The sequence below is a fragment of the Erigeron canadensis genome, chromosome 5, assembly GCF_010389155.1.
Source record: "Erigeron canadensis isolate Cc75 chromosome 5, C_canadensis_v1, whole genome shotgun sequence".
NCBI classification, from domain to species: Eukaryota; Viridiplantae; Streptophyta; class Magnoliopsida; order Asterales; family Asteraceae; genus Erigeron; species Erigeron canadensis.
The window spans coordinates 4,587,441-4,610,509 of record NC_057765.1 but is presented as its reverse complement, the minus strand read 5'-3'; the positions used below and the strand labels follow the sequence as shown (position 1 = coordinate 4,610,509).

At 30.0% G+C, this 23,069-nt stretch overlaps 2 protein-coding genes across 2 annotated transcripts; one reads left to right on the top strand and one right to left on the bottom strand.

Moving 5' to 3' along the window:
* Window positions 1–4,252: 4,252 nt before the first annotated feature.
* On the top strand, window positions 4,253–9,378 carry LOC122599563 (nucleoid-associated protein At4g30620, chloroplastic-like). The gene is made up of 8 exons (XM_043772086.1): window positions 4,253–4,442; window positions 5,386–5,531; window positions 6,050–6,150; window positions 6,332–6,371; window positions 7,677–7,748; window positions 8,376–8,432; window positions 8,512–8,653; window positions 9,162–9,378. Exons 1-7 carry the CDS (start codon window positions 4,373–4,375, stop codon window positions 8,587–8,589), a joined length of 564 nt encoding a protein of 187 aa, XP_043628021.1. The 5' UTR covers window positions 4,253–4,372; the 3' UTR covers window positions 8,590–8,653; window positions 9,162–9,378.
* Window positions 9,379–10,001: 623 nt separating this feature from the next.
* LOC122602026 lies at window positions 10,002–10,851 on the bottom strand. Its single transcript, XM_043774758.1, has 2 exons — window positions 10,312–10,851; window positions 10,002–10,242 (listed from the first exon to the last, which is right to left on the bottom strand). The coding sequence occupies exons 1-2, from the start codon at window positions 10,715–10,717 to the stop codon at window positions 10,139–10,141; spliced, it is 510 nt and encodes a 169-aa protein (XP_043630693.1). The 5' UTR covers window positions 10,718–10,851; the 3' UTR covers window positions 10,002–10,138.
* Between the last annotated feature and the right edge of the window lie 12,218 nt (window positions 10,852–23,069).

The following is a 23,069-nucleotide window of genomic DNA, read 5'->3' as shown; positions in this document are numbered from 1 at the left end:
AATTTATAGTATTAAATTAAGATTAACAATAGCCTATAGCTAGTGTATAGCATGACACATTCAAAATAAGAAGATATTACGTGGTCATACATATATTTAATTTAATAATTTTAATTTAGTTTTGTAATCTTAAAGAGTTCTAGTTCAACACCAACCCATTTTTCCAATCCCTCACTTTGGATTTTCGGTCAAATGGGGATCTCTAATCCCGTTAGAATTTTGGCTGATATTTAATCATAAGCTATCCTAAATACATATTAACTCAAACACTTAACTTTTTAGGAAATAAGATATATATACCTTATAAATTAACTATCAAAATAAAAAATTTTAAAGCAAAACCCTCTTTTGGATTTGCTCCTGCCGTCGGCCCAAAGTCCCAAACCACACCACCACAAAACCAAATTATTATAATCCATATTATGAAAAGCTTAATCCTAAAGATCTCTTGGAATTTTGGTAAGCTTATATAATTTATACTATGCTTTAAAAATATTTTCATCATATAAATTATATGGTAAAATTCTCATTAATTATATTTAATTTGTAAAGGTACTTTAAGGAGTGATGATCAACCTTGGTGGTAAATTCTTATTCCTTCTCTTTATATATAAGTATTAAAAGTTCATATGTAATCTATTTGAAGAGTACATGCATATGGCCAAGTTTCAGAAAATAAAATATGGTTTTTTATAAATTACAAGTATAGTCAATAACATTATAAATTCTAGTACAATTGGAGCACAAATATAAATCGTGAGATTATACATATAAATAGTAGGTTATATATATAATCATAAAAAAAAATAATTTGGAAGATTCATGTATATATAAATATAAGTATATAACTAATTTATATAAGTTTTATTAAAGCGTGAAAGTCTATATAATTATTTGTGTCATGGAAGCCTTCAAAAGTGTGTTTGGAATTATTTCAGATCTGGACAAATTCGGTTTGTTAACTTTGAAAGGTCGTATCTTGGTCATGGAAGATGGTTAAGTCACGTTTTTGGTGTCTAAAATTAAATTCAGGAAGTCTACTTTCTGGTGGAATTGGTTTCATGTAAAAATATGAAGTTTAAGGTTATCAAACGAATTTTATAATAAAACTGCGCAAAGCTGAGTTTTCCGAACAGATTTAGGTCGACTTCAAATAGTCATATCTTGGTCGATTTTAAGAACTGGAAGATTATTTTTTTTCCAGAAACATATTTAAGATGTTAAGAGTGTACAGTAAAAATTTGGATTTTTTGAAGCTTCGAAGGCCCTTAACTTTTATAAAACTTTTCTGCGCGCAAACAGTGAATTTTCTGACTAGTCTGTGATTATGGAATTTATAGTTAACGTGCGAAATAAATTAAGTAAAAATTCATGTAAGTGTATAACACTCTAAGGTTACAGTGGTTAAGATTTGAAAGCTTGAATTGTTCGTTTCGTCCTAATAAAAAATAGATAAAGTTATCAAAAATTTCAGTGAATATGAACTTGTAGAAACCAATGGTATATCATTAAAACAAATACACTATATTAAGTTATGTGACTTGTAACTTAATAATACATGACAAATCAGTTGTGAATAGTTTGAAAGTAGCCATATATGTATATCATCAAATGCGGGTTACAATGGACGGTTATTGACCATGTCCATAATTGTAACTTGTACATGTATATGTTGTATAGATTCTAGTGATCTTTTGGACTTTGCACAACTGCTTGCTGATTGAGGTGAGTTTCGTGGCCCCTTTTTATTTTATTTGTTTGGGGGAAAATAATGCTCAAAACACTTTTCATTTCTTTACTAGTTGTGCCAAAACTTGTTTGTTTTCTTGGACAAATACGTGTAATTATGAAATGTGTATGCTAGCTTGTTTGTGTTGATTCTATGATGCAATAGATGTCTGTTGATATCTATTGAAGACTATTTAAAATCTATAGACCAACTATATACTCCAGCTGGTAGTTGTTGGTATTACAGTGTGTGATTGAGATGTTGGCAAGTAGTAATGTGATTGTGTTGTTGGCAAGCAGTGATGAGTTTGTGTTGTTGGAAAACTATGATGGCATTGATCGGTATTTGGTATGCATACATGCTACTACATGTTTATATTTACACTATTGTCCAAACCTCATTTATCATGCACATCAAATTCATTTGTATTCCTATAAACCTACGAACTCACCAACAATATGTTGACATTTTCGAGCATTCATTTTCAGGTAATAACAATGCTTAAGGAGATTGAGCATAAGGACTTTAGGAAGACTAATAGAGAGATCCTTCATGGACTCTTAGTTGCATTTAATCATTGAACCCTACTTGCTATTTGTTACATCTTTTGCTATTTGAGGCGTGTTGCCTAGACTTATCCCGCTTATGGGAATTACATTTATTTGGATTTCATTTAGTAACTCTATTACAAATTCCATGTGCTATGCTATGTCATTTTGTCATATCCTACGATTCCGCCTAAGGTGGGGTGTGACAGGTTGTCAGATAGTTAGACTTACGTGTGAAACACTGTCATACTAATTTTTTACCAATAAAATTCATGGTGCTTCAAACATTTATTTATTAAACAAAAAATAATCAAAGATTAATATGTGAGGTGTTCCACACCTAAGTCGAACAGTCTTATATTCACTTTTTCCCATATATATTTACCTTTTTTTACAACATTTTTTCACATCATATTGTTTATTGCCTAAAACAATCCAATGATAGGATGTTTAATCAAACACGAAGTCTGTCATAATTTTGGAAAAGGTTCGAGAATATTTTTCATGCAACCACCGAGGGTTGTAGACAAAAGCTTTTAACGTGCATCATGAACGTAAAACAAAGTTGTTTCTCTTTTAATTTATAGTAATTAAACTTACATATAATTGAATTCAATCAAATAAAATAAAATATATAATCTTGTAATGTAAAATCTGTAAAAAGAGTAATGTTATTATTAGATATGTTTAAATGTGAAATATTTTTAATATAAATAAATATTTTACATTTTTTTAATTAATTTTGGTTGAGCTATCATGTCACTCTTATTGTCAAGCTCCCGTCGTAGATCTCCTCCTTGTCGACATTATTGCTACACCCTCGTCAAAGGGCTCTTCGTCGGTGCTCTTCCTATTTTTTAAGACGATTGACAAGAGAGGGAGGGGAGAGAGAGGGAGTGCGAGAAGAAATGGGGTCAAGGTGGAGTTAGGAAGATGTGATGAAGAAGTGAGGAAGAGACCTTATTGTGAGTCGGTAGTTCTTGGGAGTGTCTAGGAAAGAAAAAAACTAATTTTGAAGTAAGAAAGAGGTGAGATTGTGGTTGTTGATAAAAGAGAGGCCTTAATAAAAATGTGAAAATTAGTTTCAGTTAGGATGTATAGATATAAGAAAAAGAAATCAATTCTTTTACTTAGTTGGGTCTTAAATCAAGTGATTACCTGGGTCTCTTTGGGGGTTTTGAGGAGGTGATGTTTGCTTGTATCCATGGATCAAATCTCAATTTATATGGTTTTGGACATTTACATCTTCAAATATGTGTGTGTCAATGTTATCACACTCTTGGTTTTCAGTGGTGCCTTCTAGTTTCAATCTCTAACATACTGTCCGTTTGGATGCCACTGCTAAAATTCAAACCACTAGCCAACTAACACAATGTAAAAAGAAAATATATATATATATATTGATAGGTTTGAAGATAGTCTTAAAACCATATGTTCATCCAATCATCCCTAGTTACAAATAGGGGTGTAAACAAGCCGACACAGTGTCAAGCTCGAGCTCAACTTGATTGTAAAACTTGAAACTTGACTCGAGCTCGACCGAGCCTTTATTGTCAAGTTTGACTTATGAATGGACACTTTCAAGCTCGATTCGTTAAAAAATTAAACTAAGTTTTGAATCAAATTATTCCTATAAGCTCGACAATTTCAAGCTCGGCTCGATTAAGCCCGACTCGGTAGATAGCAATTATGTAAAAGTATATGATATTTAAGGGTAAAATTGTAAATAAGCAAAAACTTGATTAAACTCGTGAGCTTTTCGAGTATGCTATATTTAAGCTTGAGCTCGACTCAAAAGTCTATTCGAGTAGCTCGAGTTTGGCGCGACTGTCGATTTCAAATAATTCACGAGTCGATTTCGGATAGCTCGTGAAGTGTCTCGTGTCATTTACACCCACAAACCAACCTAATAAAATACTACCTACTTGTGTGTTAATTATATTTTCTTTTCAAACCCCAAAATAAAATAATAAAAATCTTTTTGCTGGGATTATTATCAAAGAAAAGAAAAGATCTGTCTATCCTTTCCACTGCTTCATTTTGTCTTCCTAAACAAACCCACAAACACACACATACACAATTACACAAACTGAAAATGGCGTCTGCAACTAGTTTCAGTGCTCAGATTTCAAACTTCAATAGCAGACCAAATTCTTCATCTTTCCGTAAGCTCTCTTTCTTTCTCTTTAATTAACTGTTTTATCAAGATTTATCAGCCATTAAAGTTTGCTGCTTGGTGTTAAATTATAAAAATTGCCAAACTTCTTGAATTATTAGGCTAAAGTTTTAACCTTTATACAATTCTTTTCACTTTTTTCAATTGGGGTTTATGTTGTTGTTGATATATGGTAATAATATATGTAATTTTATAGAAGTTATAAAAGAAAGGATATATTTGACAAGTAGAAAAAGGGTGAGTGTTTATGATGACTTAAGTTATGCATTAGAGAAAGCCTATGAATAACCAAACTTATAACTATGATGCTTAGTTAAGAATTTGATCAGCAAATGTTGATGAACTTTTTTCGATCAAGTTTGTTGTGTGATACGAATGGCAGATTGGCATCTTGTTCCGAATCCAGTAGTTAGGTTTGCATTGTTAGACATTACACGTGTGAACAGGAGTGTGATTTGTAATTTTGTATGGTGCGTGATACGTAGGGTGTTTGGATTTGTGAATGGTAAGTGACTATCTAATTATTGATACCTCATGTCATACTATCCAGCTTTTAGTATATAGAAAAGGCGTTTCTTTTAGACCCTAGCATAAACGATTTTTGTACTATTAAGTTTAGTTACTTAAACAATCATATAACAATGTTGTTTTTGGTCGGTGTATATATTTTTTTTTTTTGTAGTTTATTAACTAGTCATATTTTCTGATTATCTGATTATTCAAACTTTAAGGAACACTAACACAATTAAAAACTGCTCTTGTGGTCACATTTCACATGACACTAATGTGCCTTTATTGTGTTATGTGTTTGATGAATTATATTGAAACAAGGGAGGACAAAACCGTGAGAAGATAACTTTCCTTTGAGCATCTTTTTTATGTCCTGACTGGTAAAAATAATCTGGATTTGATTTTTCTTGCGAAATTTTCAGAAAAACCAGTTCTAAAGCCAAGTTCAGTTGGTATGAAATCCTTATCCCAGTCTGGTCACTGGAAGCCTTTTGATAACCATCGATCTCTTCGTGTATTTGCTCTATTCGGAGGAGGAAAGAAGGATGGTGACAAAGATGACGGAAAGGTGAAATTCTCCTTCATGGTCTTTGAATTTATTTTTCCAGATCGAGATTATATGAAGTGCTGATAGCTATTATTGTGATTGTTATGCTTACTCTTAATTCCCCCCATCTTACCTTTGAGCTGACTGTTGTCAAGTTCAATGTTTGATTTTATTGATTTGATGGAAACTTGTTAGGAAATGAAAGAATAAAAATAACCCCTTTGATCTAAAATTAAAGGAACATTTTCAGTATCTTCCAAAATAAATGTAAGATTTTTTTGTTAGCAAAGTTGAAATGCAAGAATGTCTCTGTCAAAAAGTGAAAATACAGATATGTTTTTTGATATACAAACACTTCATAAAGACATAAACTATATGTCTAACCTAAAGTTGCGTTTTTGCTTCTTTTTTTTTTTGTTGGGATGGAAGGAGTCTATTACCTTTTTGCCCAGGTACAGCAAGTATAATCTGTGTCGGTGGTTTTTATGCATAATATGGATCAGGTAAACTGATATAATTCATGTTCATATCGATGTTAGGCAGGGGTTTTTGGAAACATGCAAAATCTATATGAGACAGTAAAAAAGGCGCAAATGGTTGTCCAGGTTGAGGCAGTGCGCGTGCAAAAAGAACTTGCTGTGTATGTATACCTCTTATTATGTAATTAATTGCAAAGCTGTGTCTTTCTTCTTGTGAACGCATAAATGCATAATATGTATTTTTAATCTATATTTATTTGTATATGCTTATCCTTCGGTTTGTATATAGACCAATGGGTATTAATCATGTTTGTGAGTTACATAAGCTATTTTGCTTTGCAGAGCCGAGTTTGATGGGTATTGTGAAGGTGAGCTAGTAAAGGTACGTATAATATCTGCTAACATTATTTTCATATAATATGAGACTCGCTATGACGCCAAATAGATATCAGAGTGTATGGTATAGTGTTGTGTATCAGATAGACAAACAGCGAACACACGACAAATACGAGCAATAAACACGAATACAGCCAACAGAAGATGACTGTGACAGTTGATAGATAGTTTGGATAGGCTCCAGTAGCCCGATTCTGGATTAATGCCCCAAAGGCCCTAGTTCCTAAGAACAATGATAATATAATTCTCCACCCCTAAAACCGTGGCCTAATGGCCTTATTTAACCAAGTTGTCTAACCCTAAACTTGGTGAACAAGAAATTACTATAATTAATAATTAACTATTAAATAATGACACTTCACACCCTCTACTTTCTAAGCTGATTCATATCATATAGATGCCTCTCAGGTGCTAGTTAACTATCCATATTATCGAACTCTAATTAGCTGAATAAATCAATTTGCTCATAGTGTTGCCTACTTGTTTGAAGTTTGACCCCACAACTTTATGCCTTAAAATAGACTGAAAGTTGCCCTTTTTGTTTATGAGCATTTCCAATTTGAAACCACCGAAACTATTTGATGAGCGATGATATGAAAACCAGATATCCCGTTGCTTTGGGTCATGTGGCACGGCTTATAAGAGGTTTTCAGAGTGTAGATTGCAGCAAGTATAATTATGGCCATTCTAAGACAGGTCACTGTATAGGGTATTTTTTTGGTCTTCCAAATGTCAAGTTCGAATCCCGCTCTAGGTAAAATATCTTGGGGGTGGCCATGGAAATTCTTGGAACCATCCCCGGGCCAAAGAGAAAAACCTGGTTAGGTCGCTACATCTGCGTTAAAAATGTCTCACCTTCCCCGGGTAACCCGAAGTCCCGAACAGGAAAAACCTCCTCCATTTACCCATTTTGACTACTGGCATATGGTTTTTGTAAACTACTGTGGTCATATCTTTTTTTGAATTGCCAAGGATCTTATTTAAACCAGGCCAAAAGAGGCGTTAGGCAAAAGAAAGTATGTGATGCAAAGTACATGCCAAAATCTTTGGTTTCAGAGTAGAATTTGACTTTTCCAATCTCTATCTATGGCAACTTGTTACTGATGGACTTTGTAGTCAAAAATTGTGACTTGCCTACTGCTACATGCTTTTTGCAGACTAGTGTGGTTATATATACTTCTTTTCAATTTGCTAAGGATATTATTAAAACCAGGCCCGAGAGACATGGGCCTAAAAAAACCCATAATAAACTCACGTTGGCACTAACTGTATTCATATCTTAAATGCGTAGGTCACACTCTCTGGGAATCAGCAACCGGTACGTACAGAAATTACTGAGGCTGCAATGGAATTGGGGTCAGAAGTAAGTACTTATCTTTGGGTCTGTCACCTTTGTCAAATATGTTGGTGAAATCTAAATGTCTGTCGATTACTAGAAGTAGTAGTTCAACTCATACTTATAAATAGATTGATTCAGGTTATTTATCATTTCTAAAAGGTCAAACCAGGTATATTAAAAAAAAATAGCTAAGAGCCTAAGAATGGAACTTGTCAAATGGATAAATGGCCAAATGGGTTACAAGTCTCTTAAGTGTTATTTAGATGCGTAGAACCTTCTATTTTATTTTATTTTAGACCAAGTAACATTGTTTTAGTAATCATTGACGCACTAGTTGTCAGGAAATGGTAAAGAAAAATTTAATATTTGGACAAAAAGTGTTTTAGATCAAGATAACTCTGGTCCATACCAAAGAGTACCTGCTTTGACCCTTTACTCAACCTTCCTGTTCTGCCAACTCTATTTATTACCTCTGCCGACTCTATTTATTACCACAAGTAGATTTTTTTTAATCATAGAACTTGTAAATGTTACCATAGGTATAGTCTTTATGATTTTTTAATTGGCAAATATACATTTTTAACGTTACATTTTTAAATGTTAACCAACTACATTATTAACCAGGTCGGATTATCTTTTCATGTTTTGCAGAAACTTTCACTTCTGATTACTGAAGCATACAAGGATGCCCATCAAAAAAGTGTCCAGGTTCTTGCAAATATAACATTAATATGTCGCCCCTTAAAAGTTAATGCTTAATATCTCTACCCCCTTTCATCATTTTTAGGCGATGAAAGCACGCATGGGCGATCTTGCACAGAGCTTAGGGATGCCACCCGGCTTGGGTGACCAATTCAAGCAATAATCTATTCCTCTTCCCCACCATCTTCCAAGAAGCTGCAGTTTTGTAGACTAACTGTGCGAAAAAGGTTCTCATTGTGCTCAATATTAAAGTGAAATATTCAATCATTACAATGATAGGTGATTCAAAGTTGCTTAAAGTAGTTTAGCAAGTAATGATTCAAAGATTCAGACTAGGATTGCAAGATCAATGGGTTGGATTAGTCGGGTAATGGGTCTAAATGGAAATCGAATACTGTGGATTATTCGAAGTTATTACATTATTGAAATAAATTCCTTTTTAATAATATAGTAGATTGTATGCATTTGAATAGACTTTTAGTAAATTCTGACCCACTTGTCCCTAAGATAACATATAACTCAAATCAACCTGTTTTGGGGTATATAGGTCAAATTTTCTGCCTTTATTAACACTCATTGTACCCCAAGGCAACTTTGAAGTAGATTTCGTACAGAATAGCTGTAGTATTGATTTACTGTCGTAGTAGGAGATATTGCACCCTGGTTCTTTTTCGTGTGTCAATTCTTCAATTTAAGAGTAATTTGAAAATCTGTTTATTTTCCTTCTTTCTGTAGGTTTCAAATCAGGTTTTTATGATAAAAGCAGTTTGTCAATTTAAGAAAAAGAAAATATCGGGACCAACCAAGAAAGTTAGATATGAAAGAGTTGTAAAGGAACATAAAACATCTCTCTTTCTGTGCTATGTATTTTTTTAACTGTTGTTCGTTGTTAAATTATGTTGGACAAAATGATTCTTCCGGGGAATATAGTGTAACGTGGCTTCATTCTAAAGATTTTATTGTGTGTTATCCATCCGTTTATATTGTCATTCTTTCGATTCTCTGAACTTTTCTGCAGAAATAATTTGTCAACTCATTTTTATAAAATTATTCAAGATATTTCGTACTTCATAATCTGGGTAGCTTGTTGACAGTGACATCGTTTGTAAAACATAGAAAAGCTCATTAAGGTTGTAATCTGAGACTTGATCTTCTCTTGTGGCGTTGCAAGCTACGATGGTTTGGTACATTTTACCATTCTGTTCTATTTAAAGTAACAAAATGGAATGAAGCCGGGGTTGAACCTTGGAATAACAAGATTTTTTTTCAATATATGGAGCTCTTACAATCAAAGGTTTTAAGTCAGTACAAATAGGGGGGAGAACTCTGCATAAAGGATGCCTGTTCTTATCTATTGCATAGTCATGTATTATTAAATGGGTCTGATTTCATGTTGTGGCAATCTGTTGACCGTGGAAGGCTTGTGCCACCCACTGCACATTGAACCCTTCATAATAACAAGATATTATGGGTGGGTACTGGATCGTGACTACCTTTCGCCTCCATGTGTCTTGGCCAACATGTATATGTACCATATATGTTATTGGGAATATCTTAAATTAGAGAAGAGAGTTATTGAATTCGAAGTGTTATAAATATAAATGAGTTTGTGTAGCAACAAGTAGTATAATCAAAGTAACATAAGGTTGAATGAATAAAGAATATATATATTTATATAATAAAAGGTAATTAATTGCTTAATTAGTTTTGCTTCATTCCTTGGTGTCTTCTTGGCAACATGCTGGTTGACGTGCTGCACAAGCAACAACTTGTGCCCATTGCTTCAATCTTCTTTTCACCATCTTTGGATTCTCCCCTACAATTAATTTCCATAAAATATATCAACCACATTTGTTTATACAAAAGTTTTAATCAAATAACTCACCTGAACTGAATAAGGTGGCTGCCGTGGAGGCAATGTGGGGGCTACAAGGTTCTGGCGGTGAGTCGCCACAATTAGATGTAGTAGTCGATGAGTTTGAACTTGATGGTGGCAATGATGATGTAGCGTAATAAAGATCAAGTGCCGGAAAAGTCTTGGAGAGCTTGTTTGGTTCAGAGGTGAAATGGAATCCGAGATCAACGCACCCTTTGAGCTCGTCGATGTCTTCACTTGTTATTAGGCTCTTGCTTCGTCTATGGAGCTGATGTCGGCTCTGGTGCTGGTGGTTGTGTTTTCGTCTAAGCCATGTCTCTTCACGATAAAAGTCCGTGGACAAAGACTTGTGTTTATGAAGTGTGGGCGGCTTTGACAACTTTGGTGGTGGGGAAGTCGAGTCTGGATGTGACATAATGTAACTTATCACGACTGTGGTATTTGTTGATAACTATGTCGTCAATAAATTTCTGGATTCGTCACTGATACCTGACACGCAGGGTCCGAAGACCACTTGCGGTTGGTTTTGTTATTTAGAATTTGGTGTTATGCTTCACCAAAATGAAGGTCAAGAGAAAATAGTTTGCGGGTATTTATACCATTGAAAATGGGAGTGGCCCGTACGGCAAAGATTGGTTGGTTTTTAAGAAAGTGACCTGTTTGTTTAATACTTTAATTAGTGGAGGTATTTTTAAATGAAAGTTGTAAATTTAATAATAATATTTTTGTACGACGGGAGAAAAAAGGGTTGCTTAGGTTGGTCGAATTTAGAAAGCATAAAGTTAAAACAGGTCAAGATTACAAAGCATAAAAGACTTTTGCGAGAAAAGAAGATAAGAAATGCACGTTAGCTCTTTTATGAAAGCTAAGACAACACAATGAATATTCTATTTTATGCTATTTTTATGGTAACTAGTATATAAAATTTTTATATCCATCGGTTTTTACTTTTAAAAAGTAACAGAGCATAGCTAATAGTCTAATAGACTAGTACAATACATACTCTGTCATGTCTTGTACATGGTTATGGAAAATTCTACCCGGTTCATAAATTATTTCGATTGGGTGTATTTTTCTCTTGTATTTAATGCATTTTAAATAATCAATTTTTTTTTCCACAAAATATACACCGTGAGAAAAAAAAATCATGTGATTTATGGGCACCCATTGAATCCACCCCTGTTTGAGTATGATCACAAAATAAGTTTGTATATATTAGTCGTGCATTATGATAGACATGTATAAAAATAATAACGACCCAACTCCGGTAATGTAAAAATATCATAAATTTGCTATAGAATGCTTTATGAATAATATGTCAAACGTTCAATTTAAAGATTTTTTAGCAAGTGCCAATCAATAAGCATTAAACAAATCAAAACTTTTCATTTTTAGCATGATTTTTAGGTTTATATGAAAATATATGACTTCATTATACATTTTTAACAAGGAACTAGTTAGAAAAATTCTTCATGGGTAAGTCAAAAGCATCATTGGTTATATGTTGTATTGTTGATCTTTTATGTACATTGGTTTCGATTGCTATTTTTGATTTTAACAAAGTATACATTCGGACAAGAACCCCTAAATTTAATGGCAATCACCTAAAATGTCAATCATTCACAAAGCTCTTGTTTCCATATAATTCTCTACCCCTCACATCTTCCCATTTTCTCTATTCTTTTCATCCTTCAATTAAACTTCATAATCACCTTAATCCCACCTAAAGAAGCCTTAAAGATTTTCACAGAATTGTAAACCACATTTTTAAGTAAAAAAAAAAACAAAAGAGGAAAACCATAAAAATAAAGATGGTAAGATTTGGACATCTAAAGGCACAAGTCGATAAACAACAACCAAGGGCCGCAAATGCAATGGCTAAAGACCAAGTTCTCCATCAAACTTCAAAAGGTGCACCAAAGTCGCCCCTTACAATGATGGTAGGCGGAATCGTGGTTATTGGAGCCCTTGCGTATTTCACGTTGTACTCTCATAAGAAGCCCGAGGCCTCGGCCATGGATGTGGCCAAAGTTGCTACAGGTACGGCAAGCACAGGGAATACTCGTCCTCAAAAGTGACCATTGCTAGTACATTTGTGTCATAATGCACCAATTCATTCGTGGAAACATATCATTAATCCATGGATTAATTAGTAGTTTGTTGCTTAATACCGATTTGTTTATTATTCTTGTAACACATTCTAATCTATTAAATGAAATAAAGTTTTTACCATTATAGGGGGGAAAAAAACACAAAGTTGTTTAATTCATATTTTTCACAAAATTTAAATGTCGATAATTTATATAAGCAAACAAAGTTGAAAGATAGAGAGATGAGTTCTTTAGATTCTTTGAATTCTTTATACAGACAACGTTTAATGTTGAATGTCGATATTTTTCACAAACGCTTAACTGATAATACACGAACCCATTGAAACGACAAATTGTATATGATACTTTTTATTATTATTAATTATTGTTGATTTATATATCATGAATCGATCCCATCATGCGACATTTCTTCTTATCTTTTTTTTTTTAATTGGCAGTAATTAAATTTGGATTGATTTTAAATCTAATATCTAAACAGAAATTACACTTGTTGGAGGTAATTTAAGAAGCCTTGAAACTGGAATTATAAACATTAATTGACTTTAAAACCATGAACATTAACAATTATCAATACTATATTATAAAAAGAATAAACCCCATGTTGAAAGTTACATTGGGGAAAATATCTTAAATACCCTTAATGATATATCACACTATTTGTCCTTAATCTTTTAAAATATCTCAATTAACTTTTTACATTAATTAATTTTACTTCAATTATATATATCACTCGACGTCGCCTCTACCATCAATAGTCGTCCCCCACCAACACCGTCGCCGCCACGAACACCGCCGCATAGCGCGGGTACCGTGCTAGTAAATGTAATTTCAATTGATAGAAAACCTATGTTTTGCATTTTGAACATGTTTCCAAAAGAATCTCTGTTTAAAATGTGAGAGTGTAAGATGGACGTATGTTGACATGATATAATTATTATTTGGGAAAATGATTTATGATGTTAACATCATCTTTGTTGGATGCTGTTGCTCTCACAAATTCATTTAAATCAATTTTTACACATGTCAAAAAGCCCCCATGATTTTTAACATCATCTAAGTTATCCCCTTATTATTTATATAATTATACTATTTTGCATTTTGCGCAAATAAAAAAATATACATTCAAAAAACAAACAACTAAAAATATGTTTGAAATTTTGAATAGGTAACCTTTTACAGTATTAGATGAGTAACAAAGTCAATCAATATGACATAAACAAGCTATTTACACAATGGGCTTACATGCATTATTATTCCAATCGATTCCACAACCTTTAACAACATCACGGAAAGTAATAAAATTTCGGTCGTAAAAACAAAAACAACTCGTAAATCCGAGTACCTCATCATCACAAACACATTCTATATGTTGTTTTAACGCATTGCAACATTTCCAGAATATTGGTCCTACGGGATTTACCAAGGCAGGACCACAAGTAGTTTTAACATCATCAAAAAAGGTGCACTTTTGAGAATATGCTATATCTATTAGCATTGTTACCATGACGGCCATCACGAAAAAACCACCAAAAAACTTCATTTTTAAATCAAAAAATACACAGATAAGTATATTAATGTAGGTGTCTATATAGAAATGAATTAAGATAAGTGAAAGCGTACCTTGTACCTATATATATAGATACATAAATTCTGCAAAAGTCTATAAATTAATAGTCTTCACGGTCCTTAGGATTTAGCCAACTGGACATTTAATGCCCCTTATGTCTTTCAGCCAATTGTGAGTTACGGGTTCAAAACCTTTTAAAGGCATATTGGGAAGTCTTTGCCAATGAGGTGGAGCATGGGGGTTTTCTCTAGCATTAGCTAGTTTCCTCCAGAACGGTAGTGGGACTTCCACCGCCTGTCATGCCCTCTGATTGACTGTGCTGGTGACGTGGTCGATCTCTACCGGACGATAAAGAGGCATGTCGCTGAGTCCAATCAACATTGCTATTTAAAAAAATATATAGTTCTTCACGTAATATGTTATACAGCAGAATTTTTAGGAATTTGCTATATATTACTATTATAGATTAGTATATTATGCAATTTTATTTCATTCTTCTCATAATATATTATACAATATTAGAAATTAAATGCATTACCCTAAATTAATATATTCTGTAGTAGTAAATATAGTTAGTTATTCTCATATACTTTAATATATATATATATATATAACATGGTACCCACGTTATATGGCAACGGTGGCAGCGACGACGGTCTGGTAATCAGTGATTGGTGGTGACGTTAGCGACTATTGGTGTGGTGGCGGTGTCGACTATGAGTGGTGTAAGTTGATGTAAAAGTTAAAAAAATAAATATATTAGAGGATAATGATTTAGGGTGTAAATTAGTTCATATTACCCAATTTCTAATAACCATTTTCAAAAGAGATGTTTATTAAGGGCAATTCATACTTTCGCAACTAACTATTGTGTTATAGGAGGTGCAATAAATTTTATAATGGAGTAGAGAGTACCATAAATTAGTATATTTTGTAATAAATATAGTTATTCACATAGTTTATTATGAGAAAAATGAATATTATATATATATATAGATATAGATATAAAAGTTGTTAGATCATTAAGTTTAGATATAGAATCACTCACATACAAAGTTTTTAATATTTGTTGTAGGATTGTGAACCTCTTACATACTAATTTGTGGTAGTGGGATAGTGAATGTTAATTAATAAATCTTTAAAATGAAACTTTTAGAACCGACCAAAATTGCTTCAAACGAATAAGTAAACAATCTAATCATAATGTAGATGGACCTTTCATGTATTTTATGTTTAAAAAACCTAATATGACTATTCTACACTCCATCTTAGTTCTATACACTGTGACTAAAATAACTTTACAAAAGTTTCATACTTTATTAAAATCATCTTTGTTCGTCAAATACTTTTTTTATTTGTTATTGTCAAAAACTATCATACAAATAAAAGTTCCGATTAAGTATTTGATTTGAAATTAACACTGTCACAACACCTCAAACGTTGTCTATTTTTTTCATTGCAACGCACGGACACCCGTCTAATTAGATTGGATTGGTAATCATGTAAAATAATGATTTAAAAGTAAGACAACTTCTAATATTTATGCAATACAGGCATACAAGATATAAGAAATTAACATAATAAATATAATTTTTTTAGAATGACATAATTTTTAATAAGATAAGTAGGTTTTAGGTAAAATAAAACAAGTATTAAAGTAAAACAAATAAAACAATATGTTTTTCTTTCCTGAAAACCATCGTGCATCTTAAAAATCACCGTGCATCAATTGTTTAATGAATGTTCGTGCATCAATTTAACTATGATCTAAGGGTCAAGATTTTGTCTTATTTATTTTACTTTAATACTTGTTTTACAAAACCCAACCCTAAGATAAGTAACTAGCAAGACGATAGTTACTACAATGCACAATTACAAATACAAAATAAAAATTTAGATATAACCTAAACAACTAATTTAGATCGGTCATTCTTGATACATTAAATGCGAAGATTACAAAAGTGATGAAAAGAGCTCGTGTTAATTACAATGACCTAAGACACAAAAAAAAAACTGTCAACCAGTAAATATAATAAATCTAATAATAATCTATGAATAATATATATAACCAATAAAATGTAAAACTCCCATGTCTAATAAAATTAGTTTGAGCATTATAGCAAGTGTCTTGTATGCAAACAATTTTTTTTTCAAAAATGATACAGACACCTAATAAATAAGCCTAAAAAGAAACTTAACAATTATGTGATGACATCTGTCCCAACTTTTGAAAACTCATTAGGCATTAATTTTAATTCCCAATATACCCTCTTTTATAAAATTAAATATTTATATTTAGGGGGAAGGGAATATGAGGCTGTTAGGCATCCAAGTTGGGTGAAAAGCCCCTCACATACCTTTTTTTAAAAGGTAAAAATCATGGGGGGCCATGTATTTATTTAAAATATTAAAATATTAGTATGTGAGGAGTTTTTCACCCAAGTTGGGTGCATAACAGCCTCATACTCACTATCCCTTATATTTATTACCTATTTCCAATGAATCTCACATTCTAACGCCGCTTTCGTCTTCCTCTCGCCAACAAGAAGCCAAGAACACCTTTTTTTTTTCTCTTTTTGATATTGCTCATATTAAATAACTTTTTCCGTCTTATTTTTTAAATCGTTTGCTAAACTTTTGTAACATGAAACATTATATAGATATATGTGTATAGATTATATGCGTATAGATTCTTTTGTAACCAATGAGCCACTGTATCACACTCTTTGAAAATTATTAGATGGTTGCAATGTCAATTGTCAATCTCTATGATTAAAAAAGCAACAGATTAACTCAAAATATATAAGTCTCCAACCCAGAATAAGCCAATTCAAAAAAACGATAAGTAAACGGTTGAAGGGAAACATAATTACATAAACAATAAAAGTGGATCTATATTCCATGTGACCTAAAATGTGAAAGTTTTACAAGAGAAAAATATATATCTAATAATAATTTAATTCATTTATGAAGGGTATATAATAAAAAGAGCTGGGGATTAAATTTTTTTTTGACAGATGTCAATTATTTGCAGTTAGGTCAATCTTTAGGCCTTTATAGTTAGCCTCCCTATCATTTTTTTTGGGTAAATTACAAAAATCATACCTGAGGTTTGTTCAAAACTACATTGGTCATACCTACAATTTAAAAATTACGCGAGCCATATTCATCGTTGTCAAAAACTTACATTGACCATATCTATCACTGACGGCCGTCAATTTGGCTGTTAAGTCAAGTCACGTGTTGTGCATTTGAGGTATCAAAACCGTAATTCTGTGTATACTTTAGATATCATTTGTATAATTCACCCTAATAAAAATTATTAAGATATTTATATTTATATTTCATTTATGAAAGTGGGTAGAGATTCTATATTAAAATTCACACACACACACACACACATATATATATATTTTTAAAAAAACCTATTCAGAATAAAATTTTAAAAAATTATAAAAGGATATCATCATACGATACAAGTTTAGGCTTAGAAATTCTAAGATTAGACTAACGATTAACCCTGGAACTTTAGACACAAAATACTACAAATTGCTGAATTTGAGATATATTCTAAAACCGTAACGAATATTCGATATTGCTTTACCCCATCTGAGGGGGATGTCAACAAACCATACGAAAAAATTATATTGCTTTTTAAAATTATATTTTTTTAAATAGGTTTTTATTAAAAAGAATAAATCATAAATTAATAATAATATAATAATATTATATATATATAAGTGAAAATTTTAGTGGTTTTAATGGTTCTCATTCTTGTTATATTTACTATACACATATAACAAAATAATAATGACATGTTTAATAATAAATGCATTCTTGTATCAACTATTTTTCTCGATATACTTTTCATTATAAAAAGTATTATTTCATAATAAATGTCATATCTACCCAACTTAATAAATGAAGTATAAATAAAACTCTAAAATTCTTGATGTTTATTTTTATGGTGAATTACAAAGATAATACCTAAAGTATCCACGAAATTACAGTTTTGATACCTCACATGCATGACACGTGACTTGACTTAATGGTCAAATAGACGACCGTCAGCGATAGGTATGGTTAGTGTAAGTTTTTGACAATAGTGGGTATGACTCGCGTAAATTTTAAATTGTAGGTATGACCAGTGTAGTTTCGAACAAACCTCAGGTATGATTTTTGTAATTTACCCTTTTTTTTTTTAAGATTACAAATTAGTTATTCAAATTGATTATTTATATAATAAATTTAATATTTTGCTGCTCAAATCTATAAAATAAAATAAAACCAAACACAAGAAGATGCATATAGCCAGATGATATTATTTAAATGGATAATTAACCTCCAATACGTAACAAAGTCAATATATGTGTCTTACATACTAAACGAGCAATTTAGACAATTAGCTACATGTTTCCGTCCAAACAATTCCACAATTCCGAACAACGTCTTGAAAAGTACCAAAGTTGAACTGGTAAAAACAGAAATAACTTTTACGTTGGTTATAATCAATACAAAAACGATCTTTTTGTTTCTTTAAAACATCACAACATTTTGGGTCTATTGGTTTTTCAGGATGAATCAAGGCAGGACCACAAGGTATAAGATCAGTGGTGGTGCAGTTGGTAATTGGTTGAGAATATGCTATACCTATTAGCATCAATGTTATTATGACCATCACAACATAAACACCAAAACCCTTCATTTTTAAATCTATCAAGGAGAAAGAGATGAATATTAGTATTATTATTATAGGTCTTGATATATATATAGATAGAGGATAGTGAAAGCTTAGATATATTTATATACGCATGATGAATATTAAATGAGATACTAAATCCGCAAAATATGTAAATTAATATAATTTTTTACATAATTTGTTATAGAATATATTGGAAATTTAATGTATATTTTATGTAATTAATACTAGTATTAATAGGCGTTCGATGTACGATTTGATCATTATGTATATTTTTTTTCTTTCCGTTCATGATTTTTTTATAATTTTGAACTTTTTTTTTTTTTCTTATTTTTCATATTTATAGATATAACTTAGGGAATAAATTAACACATAGTTATTAGGTTGTGGTTAAATTAAAATTTTAAAATTAGATGTCTATATATGTAATTTGAAATTATTGATTTAAAATATGATAACTTAATTATAGATATATTTTAAGTTTATATAAAAAATAATACGATTACTATTAAATAATATTATTTTGATATGTAAATTAGAAATTTTAACTTCAAAGAATAATAGATCAGTATAATAATATATTAATAAGAATAAATTGACCAATATAATAATATATTAATGAGGGTTTAATTATAATTAGATGATCCTCATGTCAAATGTAATTTATAAACTACTTCCAAATGTAAGTTAACAAATATTGTTTTAATGTTTTATGAAAGAAAAAAAAGAGTTATTATTAATATGTTGAACAAACTTTAGTTAATTAAATTGTGAAAAATTTTAAAAAGTAATTGCTCAATTTGAAAGCTACAAAATATATTAATTATGTTTAAATTAAGTATCTAAAGATTTTTTTGTTTTGTGAAAGACTAAAACAAAAATTGAAAATTAATGATGAAAAACAAAAATTATAAATTAATAAAAAAATTCTATAATTATTAATTATATTATTAACGGAGAGAAAATAAATATACGTTAAATTTATATTAAAAGTAACAAGTTAAAAATAATAATTATTAATTATATACACATTATTAATTATATTAATAACGAAGAAAAAAACAAATATACGTTAAATTTAAATTAAAAAATATGGGTTAAAAAAACTAATCTTTTATTATACTAAAACACAGTTGCTCTAATAACTTATCGACCAATCATATCTCTCAATTTCTTAATGTTGACTTTTGATTTCAATTTTGACTTTAATTTACACTTTTTTGTTTTCCATCACAAATTTACACTTTTTACCCAATAATTTCGATATAATAAATAAATAATAATATCTAATTTATATCCGATAGAATAATAGCTAATATTTATCCAATAAAATAATAACTAATATATATCCAATAATATGTTCTATCACATATATATATATATATATATATATATATAAATTAAATTTAATGTAAATATATCAAGATCTTAATAGTAATTGACTAATGGTAATATTTTAATATTAATAGAGATAGTTGAACTTATGACTTATTAACCAATTATATCGCTCAGTTTCATCAATTTGACTATCGATGATGTCACCATTTAGTTTTTTACATAATTTATTTAATTAACAAAAAAATAAATAACTAAAATAATTATTTTATAATGTTATTAAAATTTGTTAGTATCTACAAAGTCCAGCTTTCACAAAAGAATAATTGTACATTGCAGTATCTCGAGTTAAGTCGAGAAGAGGCTTTAAGGTGTTAATATGTAACAAAGATGAGAAGAGAAAAGACATTACAATAAACTGCCAAATGAGGGTATATGCTTCCAATATTATTTTTTTAACATTAGTTTTCTTTCTATTAGCTTAACATTCTTGACATTTGAATTAAACACATAATATCTACATATATCTTCAACTTTGAACTTATAAGTTTTTATAATTTACATGTATTAATATCTAATTTTAATAATGTCGTAAGTCTCGTGTCCAATGTTGGACACAGGTCTAAAATCTAGTTATTAATTATATACACACGATCAAACACAAAATTTTATCATATGGATTATATAGTTTTATTACAGGTTATATAACTACACGTTAAGTTATTATATATTTAAAATATTCCAAACATGTATATTATTATTTATTTAACTTTATGATTAGACTTATTAGATTTTAATCTCGCATATACATACGATAGGTCAAAATGTTTATATTAAATGTTTTGAAATAATTTCATACACAATAATGATTCCGATTTATACATTCATTGAAAATGTATGTTAACATATTGTAAGTCCGAAATGGTATGGATGCACAAAGACACCTCTATCTTAATAATAGTGATTGGTAGGCTACACTCTGATGACTGGCCCAATCCAGTGAGATGATACAGTTAACAAATAAAACAAGTAAATTAGGTAAACGCAAAAACAATAAGACTAAAACTATATAATACAATATATAATTATAAAGTAAATGATATAAGCTTCCTTTTGAATCATTCCATAAATGGGCTGAATTTTTGTTTAGACAAAATCAACTAGAAAATCATTTCATTTCACTTCACATCATTTCATTTCTTTTCCATAACTAAATTAGACGGAAGAACACAACTTATTTTATAATCATTTGATTTCTTTTCTTTTCATTCCTTGAAAAAGCTCAACAACATAGCGTTACATAAATATCCAAGTGTAATATCTTAACAACCTTGAAATAGAAGTGATCTAAATACTTAAGTTGGGCAAAAGATCCCTTCACATCTTAACATTTTAATATATATTTTACCCTTAAAACAAAACATGTTAATTTTGAAAAAATATTATAAAAAGTAGGGTTATTTACTGAAATGGTACCTGGACTATCCACTATATTACTGATTTCATACATATAACTTTAAAATTACTCTCATCATACCCCAACTTATCAATTCTCCACACGGACGACACCTGACCTGACGGGCGTCAGTTTGACCGTTAAGTTGGGGTATGACTACGGTAAATTTTAAAGTTTTAGGTATGAAACCAGTAATATAGTGGATAGTCCAAGTGTCATTTATGTAATTAACTATTATTATTATTATTATTATTATTTATATTACTATATTATTATTACTATAATTTCTTGTAAATCCTATTAATTTCTAATGGAAGTGATGTTTTTATTATTATTATTATTATGGTGGTTGTTGTTGTTTTAGTTACACAAAGTATTATTTAGGAATAAATAATTTTAAAAAGTACATTGATATTTTTTGTAAACATTTACTTTTATTTTATAAAAGAATATTTTATTTTTATAAAAAATATTGTAAATATTTATTTTTTTATTAAAAACTATTAATCAATCAAATTATAGATCCATGATGATTTTATTTATTTCATATTTATTTATTTAAAAAAAAAAATAAGTAAATCGGAAACAGTACATTAATTTCATGTAAAACATTGATAAATGAACGTGAAGTCTTGAATGGATACCACCACATGGAGTTGATTAAATCTGTTTTGAGCTGATTCAAACCTTACATAGTAGTTGTACAGGTACTAATGCAATACAAGAAATTATGATATTCTTTCCGATTCACCCCTTTAAAAAAGAAGATTGAAAAATATTTTTTATAAAAATAAAAACTTTGTACTAAAAATGATCTTTTATAAAAGAAAATATTTTTTTATTAAAAAATAAATTTTATAAATAATAGTTTTTGAAATATTAATAGTTTTTAATAAAAAGTTAAATCTTTACAATAATTTTTTTATAAAAATAAATATTCTTTTATAAAATAAATATAAATATTTACAAAAAAAAATATCAATATACTTTGTGTAATTAAAACAACAACAACAACAACCATAATAATAATAATAATAATAATAATAATAATAATAATAATAATAATAATAATAATAATAATAATTACATAAATGATATCTGGACTATCTACCATATTACTGGTTTCATACCTAAAACTTTAAAATTTACGGTAGTCATACCCCAACTTAACGACCAAACTGACGCTCGTCAAGTCAGGTATCGTCCGAGTGAAAAATTGATAAATTGGGGTATGATGAGAGTAATTTTAAAGTTATAGGTATGAAACCAGTAATATGATGGATAATCCAGATACCATTTCAGTAAATAACCCTAAAAAGTATGATGTGAAAAGAAGTTTATCCAACTTGGTGTATACATAACAAGACTTCCGTCACTTCCCCTTATAGTATACAGAGTTTTGATCTAGAATCATGGAGTCATGATTGACAAGAATTAAACGTGAGTTTGAGCTTTAATAATAGATTAAAAGGATCCATTATAACCATAATAGATCTTGCTTAAAATGACGAATTCTATCAAAAATAGTAAAAACTAACTAATTTGAGTTGTTTATATATTTGATGACAGATGAAGAATCTAATACTTTTTAAGTTTTTA

What these genes read in the sequence shown, in the direction of transcription:
- LOC122599563 (XM_043772086.1), top strand. Translation starts at nt 4,373, where the DNA reads ATGGCGTCTGCAACTAGTTTCAGTGCTCAGATTTCAAACTTCAATAGC. An exon ending in GTGCAAAAAGAACTTGCTGT is followed by an intron (nt 6,151 to 6,331) that starts GTATGTATACCT and finishes TTTGCTTTGCAG; the next exon opens with AGCCGAGTTTGATGGGTATT. An exon ending in CCCATCAAAAAAGTGTCCAG is followed by an intron (nt 8,433 to 8,511) that starts GTTCTTGCAAAT and finishes CATCATTTTTAG; the next exon opens with GCGATGAAAGCACGCATGGG.
- LOC122602026 (XM_043774758.1), bottom strand. Translation starts at nt 10,717, where the DNA reads ATGTCACATCCAGACTCGACTTCCCCACCACCAAAGTTGTCAAAGCCG. An exon ending in AGCCACCTTATTCAGTTCAG is followed by an intron (nt 10,243 to 10,311) that starts GTGAGTTATTTG and finishes AATTAATTGTAG; the next exon opens with GGGAGAATCCAAAGATGGTG.